General features: G+C 32.1%; 2 protein-coding genes across 2 annotated transcripts; both read right to left on the reverse strand.

Annotated features, from left to right (window-relative positions):
• Nucleotides 1-78: 78 nt before the first annotated feature.
• On the reverse strand, nt 79-587 carry LOC109612412 (kunitz-type serine protease inhibitor As-fr-19-like). The gene is made up of 2 exons (XM_020036453.2): nt 404-587; nt 79-338 (listed from the first exon to the last, which is right to left on the reverse strand). Exons 1-2 carry the CDS (start codon nt 465-467, stop codon nt 79-81), a joined length of 324 nt encoding a protein of 107 aa, XP_019892012.1. The 5' UTR covers nt 468-587.
• Nucleotides 588-5,469: 4,882 nt separating this feature from the next.
• LOC101892161 (kunitz-like toxin PcKuz3) lies at nt 5,470-7,728 on the reverse strand. Its single transcript, XM_005182621.4, has 2 exons — nt 7,614-7,728; nt 5,470-5,684 (listed from the first exon to the last, which is right to left on the reverse strand). Exons 1-2 carry the CDS (start codon nt 7,681-7,683, stop codon nt 5,515-5,517), a joined length of 240 nt encoding a protein of 79 aa, XP_005182678.1. The 5' UTR covers nt 7,684-7,728; the 3' UTR covers nt 5,470-5,514.
• Between the last annotated feature and the right edge of the window lie 7,687 nt (nt 7,729-15,415).

A 15,415-nucleotide genomic window follows, 5' to 3' on the forward strand; every position in this document is an offset into this window, starting at 1 on the left:
TACTCTCTGCTGTTGATTCAATTTAAAACTCTTTCCCAATTTTAATTTTATTTTCTTTATTTATTTTGTTTATTCAACTCAAGAAATACTCTCAAAATCCAGCGGAGAATCATCATTCGTTAGAATCTGCTCTGGCACATCTGTAACTTCTTCTCTCTCATATTGTATCTCGACCACGCAACGTTTTTCACAATCTCTTTTGCTAAAGAATTTATTCTGATTTCCCAAACAGCCGCCATAGGCAAATTGAATGCATTCATTGAAATCGGGCAGATAGGTGTAGCGCAGAGAGGATGCTCGACATGGTCCTCGGTCGGCGGGTGGTAGTTTACAAATATCTACAAAAAAGTTGGAAGACACATTTAGTATTTTCTTAAAACAGGCGACAAAATCCGGTAATCACCTTTAAGGGCCAACACAAAGGACACCGATATTGAAAACACTAACAAAAATGTAATCGTTTTCATTTTATTATGCACTGCTTAACTTAAATCACTTCTAGACCGGTATAGACATAGACTGACTAGTTGTTTTAAAATGGATCTCATATTTATAAGAATTGTGCCCAGCATCCCGAACAAAGGATGTGGAAGATTTTTGCTAGGCAGCCCAAGTTTTTTTTTTCAGTCAGGAAGCTTTTGCTTCAAGGACATTTACAGCCTCAACAGCGAACAGTGTTTGGGGCCTGGAGAAATGAAGAAAAATTAAAATTAAATAGGAGAACTAAAGATTGAATAGAATCTTTGAACTTGAAATGTTATCATATATTTTTATGAATGATTCATAATTCCGGTTGTAACACAAATTGTAATTGGTATACAAATTTATACAACACGTTTTTAACTTCGTAATACTGTATTCACCCAGTGGTCATCGCTACTATGCTGTAATATTTCGATTCGTTTTATTACAGTTATTCAACCTGTTTCGCTGAAAACAAGTTCTACATTCGTAGCGAGCCCTTTAAGCAATGATGGGCATGTAAGTGGCACAGTGTGTCTCATACATAAACCACAAAAGTGATTTCCGATACGCCATAAGACCAAATAAAAGTGAAACTGAATCAATAATGTAAATCATGCTCTTCGTATGACAAATTTATTGTCGCAAATCTAAATATCTAATCCATGTAACAGCTGAGTTCCTACACTAAATGCTTCAAGAAAAATTCGAACAAATTGTATACTGATTTTCGATTGGAATGCCTCAACACATTGTATTTTATAAAACGAATATAGTGACAGATTCAGTCATATTTAAAGATAATTTTTAAGAGATTTTTCCGAAATTCGGATTTGTCCACAAAAAAATTTTAAAAAAATGTACTTTTTAAACATTTGTTATATACCGCACAATACTAGTCCTTGTCTCCGCTCTAATATTATGCAAACTTTTCTCTGGGAAATGCTCATTTGCTAGGCATTGGAATTAAGATGACGCTTGTTATGATATGAAATTTTTCAATTTCTATAAACTTTACTAGATAATACATTCTCAAAGTCCCTGACTCCTGCAAAATTTAATGATTTTAGGTTTTTTTGTTGTTGCAAAATAGTTAGGGTTAATTCCATAATTTTTATACCCTCCACCATAGTATGGAGGGTATATTAAGTTTGTCATTGCGTCTGTAATAGCTCGAAAAATACATTTTGGACCCTACAAGGAATATATATATATTCTTGATCAGCATAAAATTCTATGTCGATTTAGCGACGTTCGTTCGTCTGTCCTTTTGCCCGTGTGTGGAAATCACTGAAGCTTCCGAACGAAATGAAGTAGGTTGATCAAATTTTACTTAGATATATTTTATGTCTGCAGGACTTTTGGTATTGAAAATGGGCCATGTAAGTCCACGGTATAGCCTCCATATAATGGTATCTCCCTATTTTCGGTATTTTGGTGATAAAAGCGACATTATTCACTGGAAATGTTTCAAATTTGGTATTTAAAGTTCGTAATGGATACTACAGCCTGTGACAGAAAATTGTCTGTTCAGGTCCACGTTTTGGCATAACCAAAACGGCATTCGGTATTTTGATCATTTTAGCTACATTATTCACCGATTTTTTTCAAGTTTCGAATTTGAATATTGTAATGACTTATGACAACAGTTGCCACGCCGTCGTACAGACCCTAATATAACGGCTAATATAACGGCTACATTTTTAAGATTTCAACAGAATATTTAACGGATTTTAATTTTTTTAGAAAGAGATAATTTCATAGAGAAAGAGATAAGACAAATGCGATAGCTGATCAGTTCGAGTTACAAACATAGCTCACAGTAAAGAGTGAAACTAGCTCGAAGTACTCTTATGTCACACCAATAAGAAAAAGCGTTCTTTGCTAGATTTCGAGTGGAAGTAAAATGCACTCGAAATCGAAAAGATTCTGTTCTTGTAGAGTACTCTTTTAGTTTTTGTTATTCCGTTTTCCTGTTTGTAATTATGTGTGTTTTTTTTGCCCACTGCTGCACTGCGAAACAATAACAAACTCCTTAGCATGAGCATTGACCACAATAAAACAAGATAGTTTTTTTACTTTCGTGGTCTTGTACACAAAATCTGCCGGTGCATGCAACGTCAAAACTGTTTGTTACCAAACACACACACACAAACGTATGTATCAGCAAAGAAAAAAATATTCTATTCAAATATTCAATAAACTCATACTCTATTTCTTATAGTATTTTTACTCCCACACTTTTTTTCAAAGCAGAGTAATATGCAAGCACTCCCACATAAAACAAATGAGTGGAGAGTAAGTAAACTCTTTGATCACTCTTTGTATTTCGCAAGAAAATCGATCAAATTTGTGCTCTGGTTACAAATACCAAGTTACAAGTCTTACCAGCAGGTGGCGGTGCTTCAAATTATTTTATATTTTTTAAATACAATATTTCTGAAATGTATAAATATACCAGAAATGTATCAAGATTATACTCTTTCCTAGGCAAAATAACAAATTTACTACCATCCCAATAGCTCACGTTCCATAAATATTCTCAATCGAATAAAGTATTTGATCTGCTCTTTGATCTTCTGCTCATAGCATTGTTTTTTTTTTTCTTTTCTATTCCTCGTGTTGAAGTAATTTAAGCTATTTGCTCCACTGTGTTGGAATGCAACGAACAGACAACCCATGTAATTACAGTAACCAAGAATGCAATCAATTTCAATATTTTGATCACATTAAGAACCTGTTTCATTTAAGTGATGTCCCTTCCATCTACATCTATAGTACAATTGGAGGGGTTATTTATTTTGGATCATTCATTTCTGGTTTTTATATTTAAACGGAAGCTGTCCAGGCAAGGGCAAAGGGACGGCAATGCAACGCCTTATATTTCCACCTGTTTTCTGGTGAATATTTTACATTGGTCGTACGCTGTAAGGAAATGCATTGTTCAACATTAACTGTACATACTGTTGAATTTTGCGAACTTTACGTGGTTGATAATCTTATGCTGATATAGAACTTGAAATGACTATGAATTGAATTTATATTTAAAGATTTAAATAGTTGAACACAATTAGTTATTCCCTTATGCCTTATGGCTACAGAGGCTCAGTACAGAGTATCATTTGGTCCGATGAAAATGTGTCTCATACATATGACGGTTTTTGACCCCCTGCTTCTTTGGACAAAATCCATTTTAGGAAAAACTTTCAGACCAACAATAAAAACTTTTTAAAAATATTTTTTCAAGTACCTCCTGTCCGCAAAAAGTGTTTTCATATTTTTCACAAATTTTCGGTTCAAGAATTCAGGTATATAAATCTGGTTATTCAAACATTTTTCAAGCTCTTTCGTGGATAACTCTCTAAGGGAGTATTCTATTTGGTTCACACTTGGTACATCATAATATTTTTTATTAAATTTAGATCGAGTTCGGAGATGGGCAATATCCTTCTGGTACCTCCCACATAAAAGGTCGATAATTTTCAAAAAAAAAAAAAAAAAAAAAAGACTGCACAGAAAGACAACGGATAATCCAATTTTGCTCCAACTTTGCAAATCCCAATATTTGCATCAGTACTAGGTCGGGTGTTAAAATGGACAATATCGGTCCACTCCATCAAATACCTCCCCCACACAGGGAAAATTTTTAATAATTATAACTTCAAAAAATTTTTAATCATTATAACTTTTTTAAAATGAGATCTAAAAGTCCGATTGTCTTCAAATTACCCGCATCACAATATTTTTTATTGACCCAAGGTCTGGTGTGTTGATGGGATATATCGGTCCACTCCTTCTGGTACCCATCCCACAAATAATCAAAATTTTGAATATCCATGAAGCTCATAAACTGCGAACTTAACATCCGACTCCATTCAGACTTGGTACGTCTCAATATTTCCATGCTATAAAGATAATAGAGATCGAACCTTTCCTTCTGATACCTCCCCCACAAAGGGTGAAAGTATTGAATACCCAAAACGATTATAAAATCCAAATAAGCATCTGGTTCTCTTCATATTTCACACATCGCATTATATCTACTAACACAAGATCCTCTGTGAGGATGTTATATATCGGTCCACTCCTTCTGGTACCTCTCCCACAAAGGGTACAAATTTTGAATATCCAAGAAGCTCATAAAACGCGAGATTCACATTATTTTTACTAACACAATATCTGCTGTAAAAATGGGATATATCGGTCCACTCCTTCCGGTACCTCCCCCACAAAGGTTTAAAATTTTCAATACTTTTATCTGCGAAATTTACTTTTTTATGCGAAACTAATATCCAATTCCTTTCAGACTTTCCAATATTTCCATCAACACAAGATCTGTTATAAAGATGATACAGATCGGACTATTTCTTCTGGTACCTCCCTCACAAAGGGTCAAAGTATTGAAGAACCAAAACGATTATAAAATCCGAAATAAGCATTCGGTTCTCTTAATATTTCACACATCCCATTAATTCTTCCGACACAAGATCTTCTGTAAAAATGGGATATATCGGTCCACTCCTTGTGGTACCTCACTCACAAAGTTTTACAATTTTCGATACTTTTATCTGTTATAATTTGCGAAACAAGTTGGTGATTCTTTACAACTTACTATATCTAAATATTTCTTTCAACCAGAAACCAGATATTCATGACTTCGCATAAATTGTCCGATTTCCTTGTTATTTTTCCCATACCTATCTGAATTAGATGAAGCATGAAAAGGGAATACTTCGGTTGACTTTCACATATCTCATATAAAGTGAAAGACGTAACCAATATTGTCCAAACCTGGCACGTCTCAATATTTATATCATATTCATTTATGTCCGATACGAAATAGACAATATTGGCCCATTTCTTAGGAACCTACTTCATAGAGGGTCAACAGTTTAAATAATCATAACAAGAGTCAAAATATATTTAAATCTTCGAACATTGGCTGAGGGTATACATCTGTAGGCAAAACCGACTGATACTTTCTAACTCGTTTTAATAAAAACTTCATCACTTTTCTTTCATTTCATATTTATTGTTAATTTTATTCGTCAATTATTCTTTGCACTTTTCTTCACATTCTTCCTTTGTGGCAAAATTGTTGTCATTTCCGTGGCAGCCGCCATAGACGAATGAAATGCATTCATTTGATGCGGCATTATAGGTAAATTTCGGTATCTCAGCACGACAGATTCCAATCACTGCGGAGGGCTGACCGCAAATGGCTGCAATGAAAATGGAATACAATGAATTTTAACATTGAAAATATTTTTGAAAAATAATAAATTACAATCCTTAAACGACACGGATATCGAAATAAGTGATAACATAAATGCAAGGTATATCAGTAATTTCATTTTCAAGAGGTGTGTAGATGTGTTACTTCGTGGGCGAAGTGTGTTTGGCAACTGAAGTGTACTTTTCTCATGTTCTGGTTATTTATAAACTGCAGTCGTCTTTATTCGTATTCAGAGGCTACCTGAATTTGTTCATTCTAAGGATATTTGAACTATTTAAAGCAGTGATAAGGCAATGTTTGTAGATTGATAAGATATTGTGTGCAATGATAGGCCAGCACAGGCATGTTGAGAAAACGAAATCATTTTCATATTGACAAACACTCGTGATAGGTGAGACGACTATTGTGTTTAAAATTTACAAACATTTCCGGTTACAAAACGTTTGTCCACTTCGGGAAGCCAAATATCCAAGTATTGTTAAATCATCAAAAAATTGTAAATCTCAAGCCTTATCCAAAATTATTTAAAAATGTTCCGAAAATGCCGAAGAATCTTCATTTAAGATATTCTACAATCCTTAATTTTGTTAAAATAGAAATGTACAGGGTGAGATGAAAAAAACTACAAACAACTTCAGACTGCTGTCATTTCTAAGCCACTTGTCCGACAGCTGTTAAAATTATTCCAGTGACAGATCAATATATTGTTTACAAGCGTACAAAAACATTTTTGTGAGAACCAGAAAAACAAAAAAAACTTATTCGTGATGGAATTCAAGCGTGATAGTGTGATTTCTTTATATTTGGCTGGAAAACCACAAGTGACTATCGTTAGGGCACTACAGCATTTAAATGTGAATAAATCTTTTGTGTCTCGTACCATCGCTCGTTACTGGGATACTGGTAGCGTAATCCGACATATGTCATGGAAGTGGACGGAAGAAAACAGCAACATCAGCAGAAATGGTTCGAAAAGTAAAGAAGCGACTAGATCGAAATTCGCGCTGCAGTGGCCGAAAAATGGCTCGTGAGCTGAACATATCGCAATATTCCATTTGGCAAATATTGAAAAATGAGCTCGGGGTAAAGCCATTGAAATTCCAAAAAGTTCGAGAACTTACACCGCAACAGAAAGAAAATATACTCAAAAGAGCTAAAGAGTTGCTTCGCTTGAAAGTGGTGAACTGCCGAATTTGGTTTTCTCCGTCTCCGTTGAGAAAACATTCGTTGTTTGTAAACAAACAAAATTATCGTGTTTACTTGCCAAAGAAGCCAGCTGAAGATGTGCACCTTCGGTTGGCCACCAGAACTCATGCGCCGGCCATGGTGATGGTGTGGGCCGCCATAACAGCCGATGGTCACTCTCCGCTCGTATTAATCGACCGTGGCATCAGAATAAATGCCGAATATAATCGTGAAAATATTCTGGAGGGAGTATTATAGACTTGGGCACGCAAACATTTTGGCCGCAGATCGCACTCAGCAAGTGCTACCCAAGAATGGTTACAAAATGAGGTTCCTCACTTCATTTCCAGCGCACAATGGCCCCCAAAATCTCCGGGTACCAATACTTTGGACTATTGTGTCTGGAGTGTTTTGGAAAGCAAGGTTGGCACTAAAAAATACCAAGGTGTCGATCACCTCAAGCAAGCGCTTCGACGGGAATAGGCCAAAATACCGCAGAGCAACATTCCGGCAGCGTGTGACAGTTTCATAATTCGTGCCAAAGGTGACCAATTCGAACAATTCTAACCTTATTCTAAAATTTGATGCTATTTCCGAATTTTTTTGCATTCATTCAATAAAATAAAAAAAATAAAAATTATGAAATTCGACTTTGTTGCAGTTTTTATCTCACCCTATGAATGTCTTAAAATAAAAAATATAAAAAATATGAATCTAGATATCAACTTACGATCCTTTAAGGCCAATGAAGTTGAGAAAAAGGCCAAGAGTACAGTCAACAAAAAGGCGAAAACTTTCATTTTTTTTGATAGAAATAATCTAGTGTTTTTTGTTTAATATTTCAAATGCAACTAAAGTAATTTCATTTAATTATCACTTATATGGCGATGTACAAACATATGCATACACACATATTATGACATTTTGTATTTTGCTGTCGTCGGCTTTTTGTCAATCTGAGAGAATTTGAAAAAATGCGAATACCAAAGGTCAAAATTAAGATAAGCTTGTTCAATTTGTTTTCTGTTTTCCTAGTCAAAGCTAAGCTTGAATACATGAAATCATGATAATAATTTTAAAAACTATTCTAAAATTGAACAATTTTTGGAAACGCAAATTTTAAATTAAATCTCTTAAGGGAATTGTTTTTATAATGAAATTGGTTGAAAAAATAGGGAATTTTAAAATGGCCATAGCTCCTTAAATATTGACATTTCGGGGTTTTTAGCATGTTTTAAATTGCAGTTTCTTAAAGAGGAAAAAAGGGTGTTTTACAATGACCATAACTCCTAAAATATTGACATTTCGGGGTTTTTAGCATGTTTTAAATTGCAGTTTCTTTAAGAGGAAAAATAGGGTATTTTAAAATGGCCATAGCTCCTTAAATATTGACATTTCGGGGTTTTTAGCATGTTTTAAATTGCAGTTTCTTTAAGAGGAAAAAAGGGTATTTTACAATGACCATAACTCCTTAAATATTGACATTTCGGGGTTTTTAGCATGTTTTAAATTGCAGTTTCTTAAAGAGGAAAAATAGGGTATTTTAAAATGGCCATAACTCCTTAAATACTGATATTTCGGGGTTTTTAGCATGTTTTAAATTGCAGTTTCTTAAAGAGGAAAAATAGGGTATTTTAAAATGGCCATAACTCCTTAAATATTGACATTTCGGGGTTTTTAGCATGTTTTAAATTGCAGTTTCTTTAAGAGGAAAAATAGGGTATTTTAAAATGGCCATAACTCCTTAAATATTGACATTTCGGGGTTTTTAGCATGTTTTAAATTGCAGTTTCTTTAAGAGGAAAAATAGGGTATTTTAAAATGACCATAACTCCTTAAATATTGACATTTCGGAGTTTTTAGCATGTTTTAATTTGCAGTTTTCTAAAGAGGAAAAATAGGGTATTTTAAAATGGCCATAACTCCTTAAATATTGACATTTCGGGGTTTTTAGCATGTTTTAAATTGCAGTTTTCTAAAGAGTAAAAATAGGGTATTTTAAAATGGCCATAACTCCTTAAATACTGACATTTCGGGGTTTTTAGCATGTTTTAAATTGCAGTTTCTTTAAGAGGAAAAATAGGGTACTTTAAAATGACCATAACTCCTTAAATATTGTCATTTCGGAGTTTTTAGCATGTTTTAATTTGCAGTTTTCTAAAGAGGAAAAATAGGGTATTTTAAAATGGCCATAACTCCTTAAATATTGACATTTCGGGGTTTTTAGCATGTTTTAAATTGCAGTTTCTAAAAGAGGAAAAATAGGGTATTTTAAAAAGGCCAATTGTAGTTTCTTAAAGAGGAAAAATAGGGTATTTTAAAATGGCCATAACTCCTTAAATATTGACATTTCGGGGTTTTTAGCATGTTTTAAATTGCAGTTTTCTAAAGAGGAAAAATAGGGTATTTTAAAATGGCCATAACTCCTTAAATATTGACATTTCGGGGTTTTTAGCATGTTTTAAATTGCAGTTTTCTAAAGAGGAAAAATAGGGTATTTTAAAATGGCCATAACTCCTTAAATATTGACATTTCGGGGTTTTTAGCATGTTTTAAATTGCAGTTTCTTAAAGAGGAAAAATAGGGTATTTTAAAATGGCCATAACTCCTTAAATAGGGTATTTTAAAATGGCCATAACTCCTTAAATATTGACATTTCGGGGTTTTTTGCATGTTTTAAATTGCAGTTTTCTAAAGAGGAAAAATAGGGTATTTTAAAATGGCCATAACTCCTTAAATATTGACATTTCGGGGTTTTTAGCATGTTTTAAATTGCAGTTTTCTAAAGAGGAAAAATAGGGTATTTTAAAATGGCCATAACTCCTTAAATAATGACATTTCGGGGTTTTTAGCATGTTTTTAATTGCAGTTTTCTAAAGAGGAAAAATAGGGTATTTTAAAATGGCCATAACTCCTTAAATATTGACATTTCGGGGTTTTTAGCATGTTTTAAATTGCAGTTTTCTAAAGAGGAAAAATAGGGTATTTTAAAATGGCAATAACTCCTTAAATATTGACATTTCGGGGTTTTTAGCATGTTTTAAATTGCAGTTTTCTAAAGAGGAAAAATAGGGTATTTTAAAATGGCAATAACTCTTTAAATATTGACATTTCGTTTTAAATTGCAGTTTTCTAAAGAGGAAAAATAGGGTATTTTAAAATGGCCATAACTCCTTAAATATTGACATTTCGGGGTTTTTAGCATGTTTTAAATTGCAGTTTTCTAAAGAGGAAAAATAGGGTATTTTAAAATGGCCATAACTCCTTAAATATTGACATTTCGGGGTTTTTAGCATGTTTTAAATTGCAGTTTTCTAAAGAGGAAAAATAGGATATTTTAAAATGGCCATAACTCCTTAAATATTGACATTTCGGGGTTTTTAGCATGTTTTAAATTGCAGTTTTCTAGAGAGGAAAAATAGAGTATTTTAAAATGGCCATAACTCCTTAAATATTGACATTTCGGGGTTTTTAGCATGTTTTAAATTGCAGTTTTCTAAAGAGGAAAAATAGGTTATTTTAAAATGGCCATAACTCCTTAAATATTTACATTTCGGGGTTTTTAGCATGTTTTTAATTGCAGTTTTCTAAAGAGGAAAAATAGGGTATTTTAAAATGGCCATAACTCCTTAAATATTTACATTTCGGGGTTTTTAGCATGTTTTTAATTGCAGTTTCTTAAAGAGGAAAAATAGGGTATTTTAAAATGGCCATAACTCCTTAAATATTGACATTTCGGGGTTTTTAGCATGTTTTAAATTGCAATTTTCTAAAGAGGAAAAATAGGGTATTTTAAAATGGCAATAACTCCTTAAATATTGACATTTCGGGGTTTTTAGCATGTTTTAAATTGCAGTTTCTTAAAGAGGAAAAATAGGGTATTTTAAAATGACCATAACCAAAGACATAGAGGTGTAAAGATGGGACAAGACAGAGTCAAGATATGGCAACCCTGTGAAAATACCTCTGTTGTTATGATATCGTAACAACATAGTTAGCAATGTTAAGCGATTAAAACTGCTTAGGCAATATGCAATTAACTGGGAAAGTCTATGGAGTAAAATTTTGAAACCCAATTTTTGGATTTTTCAAATTTTTGTTTGTCTTATATTTCTATAAATGGGTTTTTTATATTAACATGGTCCTGTCCTAAGCTGTTATCTGGATAGTATAGACACAAACCATTTGCTCAAAATGCATTTTGTCTAGTCTTTACCATTTTAGGTCTTTGCCATAACTCCTTTAATTTTGACATTTCGGGGTTTTTAGCATGTTTTAAATTGCAGTTTCTTAAAGAGGAAAAATATGGTATTTTAAAATGGCCATAACTCCTTAAATATTGACATTTCGGGGTTTTTAGCATGTTTTAAATTGCAGTTTCTTAAAGTGGAAAAATATGGTATTTTAAAATGGCCATAACTCCTTTAATTTTGACATTTCGGGTTTTTTGGCATGTTTTAAATTGCAGTTTCTTAAAGAGGAAAAATAGGGTATTTTAAAATGGCCATAACTCCTTAAATATTGACATTTCGGGGTTTTTAGCATGTTTTAAATTGCAGTTTCTTAAAGTGGAAAAATATGGTATTTTAAAATGGCCATAACTCCTTTAATTTTGACATTTCGGGTTTTTTGGCATGTTTTAAATTGCAGTTTCTTAAAGAGGAAAAATATGGTATTTTAAAATGGCCATAACTCCTTAAATATTGACATTTCGGGGTTTTTAGCATGTTTTAAATTGCAGGTTCTTAAAGAGGAAAAATAGGGTATTTTAAAATGGCCATAACTTCTTTAATTTTGACATTTCGGGGTTTTTAGCATGTTTTAAATTGCAGTTTCTTAAAGTGGAAAAATATGGTATTTTAAAATGGCCATAACTCCTTTAATTTTGACATTTCGGGTTTTTTAGCATGTTTTAAATTGCAGTTTCTTAAAGAGGAAAAATAGGGTATTTTAAAATGGCCATAACTCCTTAAATATTGACATTTCGGGGTTTTTAGCATGTTTTAAATTGCAGTTTCTTAAAGAGGAAAAATAGGGTATTTTAAAATGGCCATAACTCCTTAAATATTGACATTTCGGGGTTTTTAGCATGTTTTAAATTGCAGTTTCTTAAAGTGGAAAAATATGGTATTTTAAAATGGCCATAACTCCTTTAATTTTGACATTTCGGGTTTTTTGGCATGTTTTAAATTGCAGTTTCTTAAAGAAAGGAAAAATAGGGTATTTTAAAATGGCCATAACTCCTTAAATATTGACATTTCGGGGTTTTTAGCATGTTTTAAATTGCAGTTTCTTAAAGTGGAAAAATATGGTATTTTAAAATGGCCATAACTCCTTTAATTTTGACATTTCGGGTTTTTTGGCATGTTTTAAATTGCAGTTTCTTAAAGAGGAAAAATAGGGTATTTTAAAATGGCCATAACTCCTTAAATATTGACATTTCGGGGTTTTTAGCATGTTTTAAATTGCAGTTTCTTAATGTGGAAAAATATGGTATTTTAAAATGGCCATAACTCCTTTAATTTTGGCATTTCGGGTTTTTTGGCATGTTTTAAATTGCAGTTTCTTAAAGAGGAAAAATAGGGTATTTTAAAATGGCCATAACTCCTTAAATATTGACATTTCGGGGTTTTTAGCATGTTTTAAATTGCAGTTTCTTAAAGTGGAAAAATATGGTATTTTAAAATGGCCATAACTCCTTTAATTTTGACATTTCGGGTTTTTTGGCATGTTTTAAATTGCAGTTTCTTAAAGAGGAAAAATAGGGTATTTTAAAATGGCCATAACTCCTTAAATATTGACATTTCGGGGTTTTTAGCATGTTTTAAATTGCAGGTTCTTAAAGAGGAAAAATAGGGTATTTTAAAATGGCCATAACTCCTTTAATTTTGACATTTCGGGGTTTTTAGCATGTTTTAAATTGCAGTTTCTTAAAGAGGAAAAATAGGGTATTTTAAAATGGCCATAACTCCTTTAATTTTGACATTTCGGGTTTTTTGGCATGTTTTAAATTGCAGTTTCTTAAAGAGGAAAAATAGGGTATTTTAAAATGGCCATAACTCCTTAAATATTGACATTTCGGGGTTTTTAGCATGTTTTAAATTGCAGTTTCTTAAAGAGGAAAAATAGGGTATTTTAAAATGGCCATAACTCCTTTAATTTTGACATTTCGGGTTTTTTGGCATGTTTTAAATTGCAGTTTCTTAAAGAGGAAAAATATGGTATTTTAAAATGGCCATAACTCCTTAAATATTGACATTTCGGGGTTTTTAGCATGTTTTAAATTGCAGGTTCTTAAAGAGGAAAAATAGAGTATTTTAAAATGGCCATAACTCCTTTAATTTTGACATTTCGGGGTTTTTAGCATGTTTTAAATTGCAGGTTCTTAAAGAGGAAAAATAGAGTATTTTAAAATGGCCATAACTCCTTTAATTTTGACATTTCGGGGTTTTTAGCATGTTTTAAATTGCAGTTTCTTAAAGAGGAAAAATAGGGTATTTTAAAATGGCCATAACTCCTTTAACTTTGACATTTCGGGTTTTTTGGCATGTTTTAAATTGCAGTTTCTTAAAGAGGAAAAATAGGGTATTTTAATATGGCCATAACTCCTTTAATTTTGACATTTCGGGGTTTTTAGCATGTTTTAAATTGCAGTTTCTTAAAGAGGAAAAATAGGGTATTTTAAAATGGCCATAACTCCTTTAATTTTGACATTTCGGGTTTTTTGGCATGTTTTAAATTGCAGTTTCTTAAAGAGGAAAAATAGGGTATTTTAAAATGGCCATAACTCCTTTAATTTTGACATTTCGGGGTTTTTAGCATGTTTTAAATTGCAGTTTCTTAAAGAGGAAAAATAGGGTATTTTAAAATGGCCATAACTCCTTTAATTTTGACATTTCGGGTTTTTTGGCATGTTTTAAATTGCAGTTTCTTAAAGAGGAAAAATAGGGTATTTTAAAATGGCCATAACTCCTTAAATATTGACATTTCGGGGTTTTTAGCATGTTTTAAATTGCAGTTTCTTAAAGTGGAAAAATATGGTATTTTAAAATGGCCATAACTCCTTTAATTTTGACATTTCGGGTTTTTTGGCATGTTTTAAATTGCAGTTTCTTAAAGAGGAAAAATAGGGTATTTTAAAATGGCCATAACTCCTTAAATATTGACATTTCGGGGTTTTTAGCATGTTTTAAATTGCAGTTTCTTAAAGAGGAAAAATAGGGTATTTTAAAATGGCCATAACTCCTTAAATATTGACATTTCGGGGTTTTTAGCATGTTTTAAATTGCAGTTTCTTAAAGAGGAAAAATAGGGTATTTTAAAATGGCCATAACTCCTTTAATTTTGACATTTCGGGTTTTTTGGCATGTTTTAAATTGCAGTTTCTTAAAGAGGAAAAATAGGGTATTTTAAAATGGCCATAACTCCTTTAATTTTGACATTTCGGGTTTTTTGGCATGTTTTAAATTGCAGTTTCTTAAAGAGGAAAAATAGGGTATTTTAAAATGGCCATAACTCCTTAAATATTGACATTTCGGGGTTTTTAGCATGTTTTAAATTGCAGTTTCTTAAAGTGGAAAAATATGGTATTTTAAAATGGCCATAACTCCTTTAATTTTGACATTTCGGGTTTTTTGGCATGTTTTAAATTGCAGTTTCTTAAAGAGGAAAAATAGGGTATTTTAAAATGGCCATAACTCCTTAAATATTGACATTTCGGGGTTTTTAGCATGTTTTAAATTGCAGTTTCTTAAAGAGGAAAAATAGGGTATTTTAAAATGGCCATAACTCCTTAAATATTGACATTTCGGGGTTTTTAGCATGTTTTAAATTGCAGTTTCTTAAAGAGGAAAAATAGGGTATTTTAAAATGGCCATAACTCCTTTAATTTTGACATTTCGGGTTTTTTGGCATGTTTTAAATTGCAGTTTCTTAAAGAGGAAAAATAGGGTATTTTAAAATGGCCATAACTCCTTAAATATTGACATTTCGGGGTTTTTAGCATGTTTTAAATTGCAGTTTCTTAAAGAGGAAAAATAGGGTATTTTAAAATGGCCATAACTCCTTTAATTTTGACATTTCGGGTTTTTTGGCATGTTTTAAATTGCAGTTTCTTAAAGAGGAAAAATATGGTATTTTAAAATGGCCATAACTCCTTAAATATTGACATTTCGGGGTTTTAGCATGTTTTAAATTGCAGTTTCTTAAAGAGGAAAAAATAGGGTATTTTAAAATGGCCATAACTCCTTAAATATTGACATTTCGGGGTTTTTAGCATGTTTTAAATTGCAGTTTTCTAAAGAGGAAAAATAGGGTATTTTAAAATGGCCATAACTCCTTAAATATTGACATTTCGGGGTTTTTAGCATGTTTTAAATTGCAGTTTTTAATGAGGAAAAATAGGGTATTTTAAAATGGCCATAACTCCTTAAATATTGACATTTCGGGGTTTTAGCATGTTTTAAATTGCAGTTTCTTAAATAGGAAAAATAGGATATTTTAAAATGGCCATAACTCCATAAATATTGACAT

This window comes from Musca domestica, unplaced genomic scaffold (genome assembly GCF_030504385.1).
Source record: "Musca domestica strain aabys unplaced genomic scaffold, Musca_domestica.polishedcontigs.V.1.1 19, whole genome shotgun sequence".
In the NCBI taxonomy this organism is placed as follows: Eukaryota; Metazoa; Arthropoda; class Insecta; order Diptera; family Muscidae; genus Musca; species Musca domestica.